Raw genomic sequence first — 15,949 nt, 5'->3', positions numbered from 1 at the left:
AGCTCAGTAGACATCGAGAATGTGCAACCAGTGGGAAGATAATAGATGAGAACAGAAGGCCAAAAAGGACCCCTCCTTGTGGGACTCCTACAGTGACGGATCTAGTAAGGGTGCGATCTCCTGTATGAAGCTTTATAACTCTGTTATTCAGAAGAGAGGAGAGAAAGCATAATAGTTGGTTTACTTGGACGGCATCAAATGCAGCCTCAATGTCTAAGTAAGTAACAGCTAGTTCGTGCCTTTTCTCGAATGCTGACAAGATAGTATTCGTGGTGGCTAGCAGATTGGTGATCGTTGATCTGTTTGGAAGGGAGTAGTGAATTTGGGCTGGATTACTGGGCAAGATTTGCTTGGTGAGGATGAGGAGTAAGGTCTTCTCCAGGAGCTTCAGCAGGCTGGAGGAGTTGGAAATGGGTTGGAAGTGTTTAGGTTTCGATGGCGACTGAACTTTGGCTAAAGGTTTGATGAGATAGTTTGTCCATTGCTGTGGGAAAATCTGGTTCGAGAGTAACTGGTTGAAGATAATTAAAAGTGGCTGAATAATGTACGGACTTAGGCATTTGAGCATAAATTGGGGAACTCCATCATCACCAGTGGTTGACGAGGCAGGTAGAGAATTGATGGCGATGATCAGCTGTTATTTTGTGATCTGAATGGTGTTCAACGCTTCTTGCTGGGTGGGCTCTGTTAGTAGAGCCAGATCTGAGTTTGGCATAGGATTACAATTAAATCTTGTGACGAAATCGAGCCACAATTCAGGATCAAGTTGCAAAGGAAAATGAGGGTTCACTTTCTTGTATGGAATTTTTCCTTCAGCCAGATCTCGGTTAACGTATAATTTAATTGCCTCAGATTTCAGGCGATTAAATTGAGCCCGTGCCCTTGAATAAATGATGCGATCATTGACATTTCGCAACTGTTTCCATGTTCGATGGAGCTGTTGCTTCTGCTGGAAACTCATTTTGAGTTCTGAATTCCACCAAAGTCTTGTATATGGACTGATTGTGATTTTTTTAGAGGCAGCATATTTGGCAACCGTGTTGATCCAGTTTGTGAGAATGTTCACAGCTAGCTCTGGGTCACAAGTCTCTAAGGTCATCCAGGGAATGAGAAAGGCAGCTCTGATGCACTTATCTACATCAAGTAAGTTGGGACTAGTGATGTCAACCTTTTTGTTGTCCTTCTGGCTTCTAATTTGGGGGCTGGCAGATATGCAGTCACATGTATTGGGACATGATCAGAGTCAAATGACGTTTCTGCAATGTAATCAAGGGTGCAAGGGATAGAGGCTAGAACTAGATCTAAGAGGTTATTCCCCCCTGGTTGGAGCTTCATTAATAAGGTATGTACACTACACAGATGTCAAACGTCACGAAGTTGTGTCCTAACGTAACGAGGATTGCTTCATAGTTAGGGGAGTTACTGGATTTATTATCCAATAGCTTGAAAGCGGATTTCTTGTAAAATATTGCGACGCCTCCACCCTTGTGTGCAATCCGAGATGTGAATACGACCCCATAATCACATTGGGCAGCTGCTGCTAGGAATTCTTGATCATCATTGAGCCAGGTTTCGGTGATGGCGAGCAGGTCAAAATATCCGGGGAGCAGAATTTGCTCCATAGTGTCAAGCTTGTTCCTAAGACTACGCACATTCTGATAAAAGATGGTGCAGGCAGGTACTTTGGTACTTTTATACGGACAGGTGGTCTCTGACATGACACTACTCGATTCAGCGGGGTGTATCTAGGACTGATGAGCACAGGGATCGGCATATTGGTGTTCTGTGTCTGTGGTTGTGGTTGCGGTAACGAGATCTGGGATTACTATGAATCAGGGTACCATTGGTGGGAGTCCTTTCCATTACTTCTATATCGCTGCCCTTTATGCCCGAGATATGGCATAACAAGAGCTCCAGCAGGCCAGATTTCAGGATTGAAGAGTGCTTCAAAATCTGCATCAGCTACATCGATCTCAAAGGAGGCGTAGGTGGGATATTTCGTGGATAGCTTGGTTACTCTACCATTCATTTTGAATGCAGCAAGAAGGTTTCCCACATCATCAGCTGTGGTAGCAGGGGAGAGTCTACTAATGAAGACATTATGGATCTGCTTGCTCATCATTCCAGTGTTCGCAATTTGCATCTTGCTGAAGTGAAAATTGGTTCCAATAACTTTAAGATTGAGGCTCAGTTCCTTAAGAGTTGGATTACGGGTCAGTGTTTGTTCTTTTGTTTGTTGGCTTGCAATCATTGCATACGTTGTAGTGTCTCTATGGGTCTTTACATTAGATACAATCGTACTCCCTGTATAATGGTTACCTCTCACATTGTTTGAGGCGGAGCCACAATTGCGATGTACTTCAGCAGCCAAAGCATTATCCGGTTTCGAGCGCGAGGACCCCATATGTGAGTTTTGTGATCGCGAATAGGTGCAATTTGGCAGGTTCTGCTCCTGATGACTTCTTTGGATCTTCTGTGAGGCAGTATTTCCTGAGTATCCGTTGCCATCTGCTGTGATGTCAGCATATACTGGTCTAGTGCTGCATTCAGGGCACACAACTTCAGACTCACATATTGTAAGAATGGGGGATGGAGAGGGGTCATGTGGTAATAAAGATGGGGTGGTTTGGGTAGGAGCTCTCTGTTTCGCGTGAAAGTGTTCGACCGGAGGATGCTGCTCATGATGGTTGGTTAGAACAGCAAGATCACAAACAGATTGCTTCAGGTCATCAAAGTTTTTCCCCAACACCTCCAATGTTTTGTGTATGCATTCATTGTGTTCTCGTAGTTGCTTGTTTTCAAGCAGTAGGTCTGCGAGGATATTATGGATTGGGGATAGCTTTATACATAGAGTTGTCTCAATATTTGTGTGGAGACCAAGAGTGGACTGTGTTCGAGTGATGTTTGATTAACTATTGCGGAGATCTCTGTTGATAGGGTGTTATCCTGTTGGGAGCTACTAGATTTTTGCATGATGAGATCTGAAAGGCCATTTTATTCTGCCAGTAATGAGTCAGGGGTCAATTCCACATGTGCATCTGACGATCTCAGTTTTTCCGTGTCTATCTCAGGTTCGGGTTGGGTCCTGTGCTCAGGTGAATCCGAAATTTGGTTAACGTCGTTGTTAAAAGTTTCACCAGTTGTTTCTAGTGAATGCATATAATTTTCTCCCTTACAGGGGGGGGACACTGCCAAACTTTCCGTCGCTGCTTCCCGAGCCTCTTTAGGTCCAACGCGAGACATTCACTTCCATATGTCTCTTGAGACAGGAAGTACATTGAGACAGCTACGTCCGGAACAATTCCACAAATTACACAGCTTTCATTATTTTGGTGATCTTGCTTTAAAGGCATTTTCAGATTTTAGGCGCAGATAAAAGGATTACGAGTGGGCTGGCAAAGAGTTTACAACTGTGTTTAGTAGTAGCCTTAACTACGTATCGTATTCCAAGCGATACATTTACCGATAAGATACAAAATAAGTCAAAAATTGCAACTTATTTTAGTTGGCTCGACTTGTTACTGTTGGATGTAGTAAATCTGCTTGTACGAGGCATGGATAATTTCTAGGAGGCAGTAAATAATGGGTGTCGCCATGGTCACCTGACCGCAAGTACAAACTCATAGCGCATTTGCCTGACCTTGACCTGTAGCTGGAAGCAGTAGATATCTCTGGTCAGCCGTGAGTAGCAAAACAGCAAATTTTGCAGTACGAGAAAACTATAAATAATAAATACCTGGATGTCCAGGTCGCCACACAATGGATATCCTATTGTTCAGCGTCAAATTAGGAATACACCAACATCAAAATCGTCATATAAACCTAAGCATAATTCTGTTAATTTAACTGATTAACCGAAGCAACAAAGACACACAGCCGTACAACTGAAGAGCAGGTCTAACCTTTGGATTATGTCCCGTTTGTGATAGACCATTCATCTGGTCTATCAGACAAAAACTAAAACAATTATTCTTTCATTTCATTTTGATGACTGTTTTCTATTCGGAGGTGGCAATATCTGTCGCTTCCCAACATGCATTGTTTTTCTCTTGAATTATTCCAAATCATCAACAGCTTCAGTATTTACATTAAATAATATGGGTTCTCCCTGAACCCTAGCAAGTCAAAATACTTTAATTTCTCCTTATCAAATAAAATACCCCCCTCCTCTCTCGATGTTGACTAAAGATCAAACATATTAAATTTCTGTGTATCATACATGACATTACACACACATGGTTTATTTTAAAACCTTCCTTAGTACTAAAATAGAACTTTATAAAGGCAGATTTGCAGATTACAACCCTTGGTTACTATAACTCTGTTGTTCTACTTGCAATTACCTATGCTGCAGCTATTTGGTTCAATTAGTCTCTCCAAACCACTGCTTCTATTAGGACATAACAGCCTGGAAAGAGGGGAATTATAAGACCTGCCAGCGGCTTATATGAGACAAGCAATTATAAGCACTGTATTGTGTTAGTTTTGCTTATACAATAATGCTAAGAGCATACTGAATAAATGTGATGTGGTAGTTAAAGTCTCCAAATGCTGATGTCATAGGAATATCAGAAACATGATGTCGTTCTGATAACAGAAAAATGCAGAATTTGAATATAGTGAGCACAGTATGAACAGAAAGAGCTGAAATGAAGGAAAGGTTTCTGAAAAACAAAAATGAGAAAAAGTGTGCTCAATAAAATGACCATGACTATACAGATAAACAGAGTGGGGAGCAAATCAGACTGCTTTATCATATGGGATTTTAACTTTCCAGATACTGATTGTAACTTGTGAGTTTGGCAGCTAACCTAGCAGCAGAACATTTCTGCTGCTAGGTTAGTGGCAAAAATTGCAGTTATGTTAGATGAAGAATATTGCTTTCAGAAAGCAATATTCTTGATCTAATGATCAGCAGTCGTTTATTAAAAATATTCAAAATTAAAAATAATCATTTATTAAAAATCTTCAAGCAATGGAGCCACTAAGCAGCAGTGATTCCAGTGTATTGAATTTAATAAAAAAATAAAAAAATAACTACAGTAAATGGGTAAAGGGAAGGGATTTTGCTTTTGAAACAATGATTACAATGGCTTAGACATTTTTTAAATTCTTTTCAGTACAACCAATTGATGTTACTAAATGAAATTGCAAGTAAAAGTTTATACCAAGTTTCAGACCTTCAACAGTTCAGAAAAATAAAATAATAATAATTATAGTATTTTTTTAACTCTGATGTGAAAGTTTGTTTCTCTTTATGGAGACCAAAATTATGGTGATGTTATTAGCAGAAAAGTGTTTTAACTGTGTTTTTTGTGAATAATAAAAGTTATTAAGAATTACTCTGTCCTTCAGAGTAATCTGCATGGGATTCTGTATCGTTTTCTGGGTTTTTTTTTGGTTTTTTTCAAATTAATGTTTCTTTAATTCACTATTCTTATATTTTCTTACTATGTGATGCAGAGCAGAATGGAAAATAAAAATAAAATAACAAGTTGCAGCAAAAACAGGTTTAATATTAAAATATGTACAGTAAACAGTAACACAAAAAGAGCTTTCGGACAGTATGTTGCCTTTCATCAGTTTTTTAACCGTTAATGTAGAAGTCCAGGAATACAGAACCTATGTGCATGTGATGGCAGTCATGTATGGTGAACTGCGTGGTGCAACAATTAGTTGCTAGAAGGTAAAGCTTGTAGCTGTGATGTATGGGAACATTGAGAATGCCAACATTTGTCAGCCATAAGGATGTTTGCTTCAGTAATAGGATGGACATGACATCCTGTGTAATAATTCACTTTAATACAGTCACCAATTTGAGGATGATTTATTTTTCTGTGTTACTTTCTTCGTATGCAGAGTTCCAGACAGGTAATTACCAGTTAGTATGTTAATTCTTAGTTAATTATGAGTCACTGAGGAAGGTGCTGGAAAACAAGCTGATTTTTGGCTATGTATTTATTTTAAAATTTAAATTAATTTCTAATCGCTGATTCTTGACTCAAACAAATTTAGGCCAAGATCATACTCACAGACAGAGCGAGAGAGAGAGAGAGAGAGAGAGAGAGAGAGAGAGAGAGAGAGAGAGAGAGAGAGAGAGAGAGAGAGAGAGAGATCCTTATTCAAATAGTTCATAACCTGCATAGCATGCCTTTCAATATTCACATCAAACAATTTCTAAAGGTTACAACCACAAAATCAAACGAAACAGCCTGTGGCGATTTTGCATAACTGTCGCCGTTCAGTAGAAAGCTGGTGCACATGCAAAAATTTGAATTGTGATGAAAGGGCATAAACAGATAAAAGCAGCAGTTATGTGCAAATTACTGAATGGTGAGCAAGATTGTTACAGACATTCGATTTATTTCATACAGTGCTACAGACAACGAAATAGCCAGTAGAGAACATCTGGATGACTTTACCCGGGATCGAGTAATTGGGAAGCTCGAGGAAGGTTGAAGTGCACGGAGTGTAGCTGCATAGTTCAGTTTCACCATAGCATTGTCTCACTTGCATGGTCGACCTTCAGAATGACAGGTACAGCAGTTCGAAGAACCAGTAGTGGTCATCCATGAAAAACAACACCCAACGATGACTGCTATTTACTCCTACAGGCTAAGAAGGACCGACACCAGACAGCGGTATCCATTGCAAGCCAGCTGCATAGGATGCAGGATATCACAGTTTACTGTGGCCAGGAAACTCCACGAAGGTGGACTGTTTGCCTTGCCCGACGGCCAGTACGCTGTGTCCCTTTAACACCTGCCCATCGAAGACACCGTTTACAGTGGTGCATCGAACACAAGGACTGGACAGCAGCGCAATGGGGTAAGGTACTCTTTACTGATGACAGTAGATTCAGTGTCAGCAGCGATTCTGGACGTCAGGTTGGCACATGGTATCGCCGCGCAAACATTATTGAAAGAGATCGATATGGCAGTCAGGGTGTTCTCGTCTGGGGAGGTGTTATCTTGGATGGATGTACACAACTCCAGGTACTGGAAGGTGCACACTACTGTACTGAGGTAATCCTTCCCCATGTGTGTCTGTTCCGAGGTGCCACTGGTCCCGAGTTCGTGTTTATGGATGATAACGCCACACCCCATCGCACTGCAGCTGTTGATATGCTTTTGGAAAGTGAGGACATTGTTCGTATGGACTGGCTTGCCCATTTCCCCCCCAGTCTAAATCCCATCAAACACATATGAGATGCTATGGGGGAGATGCCTAGCGGCACGTTCACACCCACCAGAAAATGTTCACCAGCTGAAGATGCACTGACAGAGGAATGGACGATGTTACCGCAAGAACTTATCAACAACGTTGTTCTAAGTATGGACAGGCAGTGCAAAACAAAGCCTGCATACTGAGGGCCACCTCTTCCCTTTGTTCCATCTTTGGCAGTGATGCATCTGTATCATGGCAGCCAGTGCTATGTTGCCATTTTTGAATAAAGTCCCTCTGTACCAATTTGTTTCCGTTGTTGTGTCGGCGTTGTTTCCTTCTCCACTGTACCTCATGAGGTTCCTTTGGTATGCTTTTCCCATATCCAGGCCACTCCTATGAGAAGCTACAGGTGAAAACCTGACTGTCCTTAAGTTTTGCACACCAGTGTATTATGATTGTGATCTTTTTTGATTAGAGTTTTAAAATTCCAAGTTTTGACTCTTAGACATTTATTGTGATTTAGATATAGAAATTTTGTTTTTTTTTATTTGATACATTTAAAGGTGAAAATTTTATTAAAAACATGTCACAATTAATCATACAGCTAAATGAAGAGCCAAAATGCTAAGGATGACAAACTAACAATGTTTTATGATAGTTATTATAATTATTATTTTACAATGCTTTATTATAATTTTTATATCACTGCTATCAATACACAAGTTAGTTAACGTAAACAGTTCATTACATTTCAGGCACATTAGCAAATAGTAATAATTCCGATTTATAACGAAAAAAAAATAGCAAAAAAGTAATGACTTTTATGCATGAACTTAAAACACTAATTGCTGCACATCCAACATATTATCCAATCAGTGCACAAGAATAAACATAATATTCAGTGCTCCAGCTACAATATACAGTATATGGAATGCCTATGTGATATAATATCTATTAAAAAAAAAAAAAAAAAAAACCAATAATTGTCGCATTTATATTGGTCAAATTTTAAAATCTGTCCATTAGTTCAGTTATTACATGCACAAATGGAAAAAGAAATAATCATTGTGGAATTTCTACTGGTCTGATTCTAATGAAATTCGGGATGGCTCAATAAATTTTTCTAGGAGAGCAAAACAAAATTTTACAAAAAAAAAAAAAAAAATCCACCCACTAGGAGTAACTTGACTAAATATAAAAGTCTGCCCATTCATCTGCATGTTATTACACGCAAATGGATGGGTGAAACAGACAGACAGTAGGTTAAGACAATAGGCAATTTCAGCAAATATGCTCACAACAGTCAAGACAACTGGTGCTTTAGGCATGTATTCATGCATTCACAAAAAATAATAATAATAAACAGTTTTTCTTTTTTATTTTCCACCAGAACATCTTGTTAAAATGGCTCCTACATGAAAAACAAATTCTGTGACTAATGTGCAAAGTGACTTTTGTAACATAATACAAAGCAGTTTGAAAGCAAAGGCTTTATCTGCAAAGCAAAGAGTCTGGGTTGCTCCCACACTATTGATGAAACGGTGCAACATGTAAGTGAATTCTTTCCACAAATAGAAGTGGTAAAATATTCAATTCACAGGTACATATATAAGTGTACTTTTTGTTCATTTACAGATATAGCTGTAAATTGAATATGGCTCAAATAATGGTCTGGCATATTCTCCAGAAGTACTTACCTTTGAAAGCTTACAGGTTGCAGTTTCTGCAGGCATTAAAACAATGAAAAGTGATACCAAGTTTTGATGTGACTTTCAACAAAAAGTGGAGAGGATATCCAGTACATCTTGTTTTCAAAAATTAGGTAATTTTTCACTAGAGAGAAAGAAACTTCCACAAGATTCAAGTCATTGGGCGTAAACAGCACTCCCCAAAAATAAATTTTTGTACCATTTCACACCAAAAATTTTATGGCCCTTTCTTTTTTGCGGAAAAGGTAGCCAACAGGAATGTTATTGTTTTTCTCAACTTCATGAAGATTCCATCAATTTTATTTCTGTCAAGATGGTACACCCCCTCACATTCATAAGGATAATGATGTGAAATATTTCACAGGTAGATGGAATGAAGTAATTAAAATGATGGCATGTCATGCCCCCACCCTATCCAGACCTAACAACATATAACTTCTTCTTGTGAGACTAATAAAAAGAATGTGTTTGTTTTGCCATTCCCAAAAGACATTCCTAAACTGAAACCCAGGATCACTGAATCAATAGCATAAATTACCATATAACGATAATAATCTAGGAAGAAATAGACTATAAAATGGATGTATGCCCATATCAAGGCTGTAAGGGACTTAAGAAATGTTCAATGATTCTCTGTCTATCTGTGTATGTCCTAATATTGCTATACTAAAGTTGATTTTTTACGTTTGATATCATTGTGAAACATGTTTCTGGGCACTTGACCAATTGTGTTATTTGTCATTCTGCTTTCATTTAGGCTAACTGCAGTAAGGAGAATGTGTGAAGATAAAATTGTGATTCGAGTACTTTTTTTTCTTCTGGAAAAAAGGCTCAAGTGCAAAGGCAGCTTCTGAACAAATTTGTGAAGTTGAAGGTGAAGGTGTGATCAACAGACAAACAGAATCAAAATGGTTTAAGTGCTTCAATATTGAAGACACAAGCCTCTTCGACAAACCTCACTTGGGACAACCATCTGTTGTGGATAACAGATAACAAGGCTCTAGGCACCATGCTGGACGAGCAGCCACATTCTAGTACACATGAATGGTTGGCTGTACTTGGCCCTTCCAAAGATATAATCAATCACCACTTGCACAAACATGGCTTTGTCGGTAAATGACCTCACAAGATTTGCCTAAATTGACTGAGCCAGGCCCAGTAATGACATATCTGCAAACAACTGCTCGATGGATATCCCCTTGATGATTGGTTCTAGAAGCAGATTGTAACCTGCGGTGAGAAATTTCTGCATAATCCTGAGAAGAGAAAGCAGTGGTTACCCTGTGATAAAGAGCCTAAACCAGTGATTCAACAAGATTGTCTATGTCATTTTTTGTCTAGGACAAAAGATGACATTGGGTGTTTAGTGGAACTTTGAGGGTGTTCTGTACTTTGAACTTGTTCCAGACTATCATGCTGTGAATGCTGAACTGTACTGTCACCAACTGGACTGTGTGAAGTCAGCATGAAAGCATGAAGTTTTGAAGCATTGCTACCTGGCTCTGGTCAACTGAAAATGCATACTCCAACAAGATAACATCCCTGTTCACCAAGCATGATTGACCTAGGCAAAAATCCGGGTATTGGATAACAGTGAAATTTTTTTGCATTCAGCATGCAGCCCAGACATTGTCCCATCTGCCTCCTGTTTGTTCCAGTGTCCGTGGCTGCATTCCTACACAAATGGTAGTTTGAGACTCATGACAGGCCTCTTTGACTTTGTCAAAGAGGTCTGTCATGAGTCTTTCACCTCCAAATCCAAGGATTGGCACCACAGCTCTGCTTCAACTGCTTTCACACAGATGTATCAAAGTCATCACAAATGATGGCCTGTATTTTGCAGATTAATTTTCTTCTTTTAGTTTTATGTATGGCCAAATAAACCTTACATTGTGGGAAAGAACTTTTGAGATATCATGGGAAAAAGCACAGGTAGCACATTAAGACTTTATTGTAACAAGGTCTAAAAAAGGGAATTTTATCACTCACAGATGGTAAATAAACCAATGTGAATATAACTGAATTAATATACTAAATATAAATGAATTGAATAAAATCAAGCAAATATAACTGAATTGAATAAAATCAAGCAAATATAACTGAATTATCTCTTAATTGGTTAAACTGGCACACAGCTTATAATTAGTATAAATTGTTACTATATTTATGAGACCTAAATATTAGTTTTTCTCTCTCCACTAACTTTACAAACCAAAGCATAAAGGACTAGATTTTAGGTATATATCTCATCCTTACAAGAATAATTTCGCTGACATAATCTGAAATATAGAAACAGTTATCAGAAGGTTAAAAACAATAATCTAACTGAGGAAAGGAGTAGAAATCATACAGAACATCCCATATCACAGTTCTGTAATACCAAATAACATATAGTAATAGGAGGGCTCCATTAGGGATGAAACTATCACCAAATTGTAATCTGAGGTGCCTAGAGGACCAGTATCATTGACCATATATTTTAAGAGTTTTGGTGATGAAATTATCAAGAGAGTTGATGTGGGGTTAGGATCATATGATATTCTGGTAGGTAAATGAACTGCTGTGTGCAGTCATTAGTAATTGCAAAAGACTCAGCTTACTGACCAATTAGTGGTTGAGGCAACCCCATAATGGCCCTACAATTAAGACATAAAAAGAAACAAATAACTTCAATGTCATTTTGTGTGCCACATTACTGGCCGGTACTCATCAATAATTTGAGAATCTGATAATTAATACACAACACTTATTGATAGACATATTAGTAAGCTTCATAAACCAATCCAGAATTCTCATTATGTTTTGATTTAAAAATATTTCAAACCATCAGAATCAACTTGAACGTCACATTTAAGCTTTTTTTAAATTATTGAAATTAAATTGTTTATGGCATATTATAATAATGATTCATAATAGAATAAAATTAATTCTCTTACCTCCATTTCCTCTATAGTAAATATAGTCTTTATCGGTGATGGTTGAGTTGCTATTGACATAAGCTGTTGGATAAGAAACAAAGGTCTACCTGTCTCTAAAGAACTTTCATCATTTGCTGATACAGAAGAATTTCCTATTACATCTCCTGCACCTTGTGAATGTTGATGTTCAGAAACAATGGGATGAAGAAGCACCTGTCTTAAAGTGTCCTGGTGACCAAACAAAACACGAGTTGCTTTGATTAATCCCAACAAATACTGATGCTGCTGCAAAAGTTTCAAGTTGATGCCTCCAACTGATCAAATAAGGAAAAACATATATATGCTTTTTTTTTTTCTCCTTTTTACTGAAGGAAAACTAAACTAATATATTAAAATGACATTTCTGCTTGAAAGCTAAAGAACAGTTAGCATTAGCAAGGGCACATGATGCAAGATTAGTGGATGAAGACTGAGAAAATTAAAATTAATTTTAAAGAAGTTGTTTTGCTTAATATACAATGTAATTTAAACCTTAATGATAAAATCCAAATAAAAATCAGAAACTGTTATATTACAATGAAAACCAAAAACTTTCTCAAATATTAGCAAAAACAATTAATATTTAGGACAACTCCTAAATTACATTTTGAAAAAATATATATATATAAAAAAAAAAAAAGACTTGATCAGTTTCTCAATTTATGAATTTCAAGCCAAACTGCACATAAGGAATTTTCTTTCCTGAAGTTTGTTTATGTTATTTGCAAATATTCCACAACAAAAGTGTTCGACTTATCATAAAGTCTTGAAAATAAAATGATTAGAAAAGAAAAATTTTGAACCATCCATCCAATTATATTTTGAAAAAAAAAAAAAAAAAAAAAAAAAAATATATATATATATATATATATATATATATATATAAAAATGTAATTTGAAAATGAAATGCACAAGGCATAATTCTTATGGGTTTTGGTAATTAACTATATAGTATCGGTGTAAATACACCATAGTTAACCCATAAATTTGAACTACGTAAGTAGTGTAGAAGGCATTGTTTTAATTGTATCTCATATTGTGGTTGCCTTCACGAGATAGCAGTATTGCACTACAAATAAATAACACTTGTCTAGTAGAGAAGACTACTGTTATTTATTTTCAATGGATACCACCACCCAGACGATCGTTTTAAAGCTATTGAGCTTCATCATCAGTGGGCGGGCAGGTACCCTGGTAATACAACATGCCATCACGGTTGCAAAGTTATATCCACAATATGAGAGAAGCCAAATGAACTATATTAACTATATAGTTAATTACCAAACCCATAAGAATTATGCCTTGTGCATTTCATTTTCAAATTACATTTTTACCAACACCCTTTGGCATCTCTCATATTGTGGATAAAACTTCGCAACCGTGATGGCATGTTGTATTACCAGGGTACCTGCCAGCCCACTGATGATGAAGCCCAACAGGTTCGAAACAATCGTCTTGGTGGTGGTATCCTCTGAAAATAAATAACAGTAGTCTTTTCTACTAGAGAAGCATTATTTATTTGAAGTAGTGCAATACCGCTATCTCGTTGTGAAGGCAACCACAATATGAGATACAATTAAAACGATGCCTTCTACACTACTTAAGTAGTTCAAATTTATGGGTTAACTATGGTGTATTTACACCGATACTATATAGTTAAAAAAAACAAAAGACAATCAGTTTCTCAATTTATGAATTTCAAACCAAAGTGCATATATAAGGAATTTTCCTTCCTGAAGTTTGTTTATATTATTTGCAAATATTCTACAACAAAAGTGTTAGACTTATCATAGTCTTGAAAATAAGGTGATTAAAACAAAAAATTTTGAACCATCCATCCATTTTTTGTCATATATACAGGGTATCTCACAATAGAGTATACACAGCTCAACTGCATGCTCTTGGAATCACTGTTCTTATAAACATATGTCCTAAAGCAGTGTTTCCAAACGTTTTTCGCTATGTGGCCCAACTGGCTTTTGGCCTGACACGTCATGGCCTAATGGAGATCATAGCTGAGCAATTTTTTGAAACCAAAGAAATGTCAATAACAACAAAGAAATGTCAATAACAACAAAGAAATGTCAATAATAAATGTCAAAATTTTCTCCACCAGTTTCCCAATCCTAGGTTCTGTTGTATAAAGTGCCCATCTAAGATCTGCCTCATATTCAAGGCAGTTCCGAGCCTTTGTCTTCAGTTGCACCAACGCTGAGAAGCCTGATTTACAAAGATAAGTCGTTGAAAGGCAGGAGCTTCCGAAAGCATTCCTTTGCAATGTTGGTGTAGCGTCCCATCATTTTTGGCCAAAACTCATAGAAAGAGGAAGCTTCAAAGACATCTCTGCATCCAGAATCATTTTGAAGTTCAATCAGTTCATTTTACAGGTCATTCTGGACATTACTGACTTTAACAAGAATAGGATTCCTCGTGAGCACCAGCCCTTCTCTTCCAAATTATGGAAAGTACTGCAGAAATTCTTCTCGGAGACAGCTGAGGTTTGTCACAACATCCTTTGCGATGCCAGGATCCAACGGATCACTAATAGTGATTGCTGAAAGAGATTCGGACATGGCAAAGTTCCCTTCCTCAGCCTGTCATTTCCAATTTTCAAGCTTCTATAAATGCACTGAGAGTGTCAATGAACTGAATGATAGTTGTTCCCCTTCCTTGCAACTTTAGATTCAATCTGTTTAGTTGATCAAAAATATCCATAAGGTATGAGCAGCGAAAGATCCATAGTTTTCATGGAAGGAAGCTTCAAGTTTGTGCTTTTCTTGCATCTGTAGGAAACTCTGCAACTCTTCCCAGAGTTCAAACACTCGTGCCACAACACTGCCTTTTGATAGCCAACACACCTTGCTGTAGTAGAGCAGGTTCTTATGCTCTGAATCCATTTCTGTGTACAATTGCTTGAACAGTCAGGAATTGAAAGCACTGCTTTTCACGTAGTTCACTATTTTTATGACTTGTTCAAGAACCAGTTCAGTCCCTCCTGGTCAAAGAACTCTGATACTATTTCCATCACATCCACAACTCCAGTATTTCTTTCAAGAGCACGACAGAATAAGAATTCTTCCTTGATGGAATCGCCCTTCATATATTGAACAAAGACAAGAAGCTGGGAACAGGATGAAATATCTGTGGATTCATCCAACTGAACTGAGAACAATCCAAATGCAGCATCTCTGATTTCAGCAATCACCTGTTCTTTTATGTCGCTAGACAAGTCAGCAATCCTCCTTTGAACCATATTATTCGATAAAGAAATTTTGTTAAACTTTTTTTCAGCTTCTTCTCCAAGCAGAATACGAGCCACCTTCAGAGCATATGGCTTGATCAGAGTCTCTCCAACTGTGTGAGGTTTCTTCTGTTGCGCAATGAGGAAGCTGACAATATAGCGTCAAGATGTTCAGCAAGACAAGCGTCCATAAGACGCTTGTCTTGCTGAAACAATGCTCCACTTTGATCCAAGCGTTAATGCTTAACATTCGCTTCCATTCGCATGAAGTAGTCCACATCCTTATGTTGATGTTGTGGATGCATCTTCTCAAAATGGAGCTTCAACTTCGATGGACGCAAAGAGTGATTTCCAAGAACTTTCTGGCACAGGACGCATTGTCCCTTTTTTTTTTTCCATGATCATGGAAGGATGTGAATCCAAACTTTAAGTATTGCTCACCATATCCTCGTTTTGTCATTTCGTTTTGGCATTACAAGAATGCAAAATGGGATGACCTGCCAGATTTCTTTTCTTCGTTTCCTTGGTCGGATTACTGTTTCAAAACTTCTGATGTCAACGTTTGCTCAGATCATGTCAGTGAAATTATTCTTGTAGAAATGGAATCCTTTATTCCACACTCCACTTTAAAATCTCGTCCTTTATCTAAATCTTGGTTTTCCAATAAATGTGCTAAGGTCAAGAGAAGAATGTTGCATATCGTGATTGGCTTGTTTCCAATTCTTCAGTTTCATTTTCTGCCTACACCAAAGCTCACAACAAATGTAAAGCAGTTATTAATCAGTCCAAACTAGATTTTGAACAGGCTAAGAGTAGAAAACTTGCTTCTTGCCCTAATGTTAGCGGAGCATTCTGGTCTCTTGCCAAAGCTATTG

General features: G+C 37.7%; 1 protein-coding gene across 1 annotated transcript in view; it reads right to left on the bottom strand.

The window, feature by feature from the left end:
• HERC2 (E3 ubiquitin-protein ligase HERC2) overlaps positions 1-15,949 on the bottom strand; it is a 971,627-nt gene that overhangs the window by 545,515 nt on the left and 410,163 nt on the right. The window contains exon 41 of the mRNA XM_090372402.1: positions 11,813-12,108. Coding sequence (XP_090228528.1) covers positions 11,813-12,108 — 296 coding nt within the window. The remainder of the gene's footprint in view (positions 1-11,812; positions 12,109-15,949) is intronic.

This window comes from Mastigoproctus giganteus, chromosome 1, assembly GCF_048544385.1.
Source record: "Mastigoproctus giganteus isolate SK-2022 chromosome 1, ASM4854438v1, whole genome shotgun sequence".
NCBI classification, from domain to species: domain Eukaryota; kingdom Metazoa; phylum Arthropoda; class Arachnida; order Uropygi; family Thelyphonidae; genus Mastigoproctus; species Mastigoproctus giganteus.
This window is presented reverse-complemented; position numbering and strand designations above follow the sequence as displayed.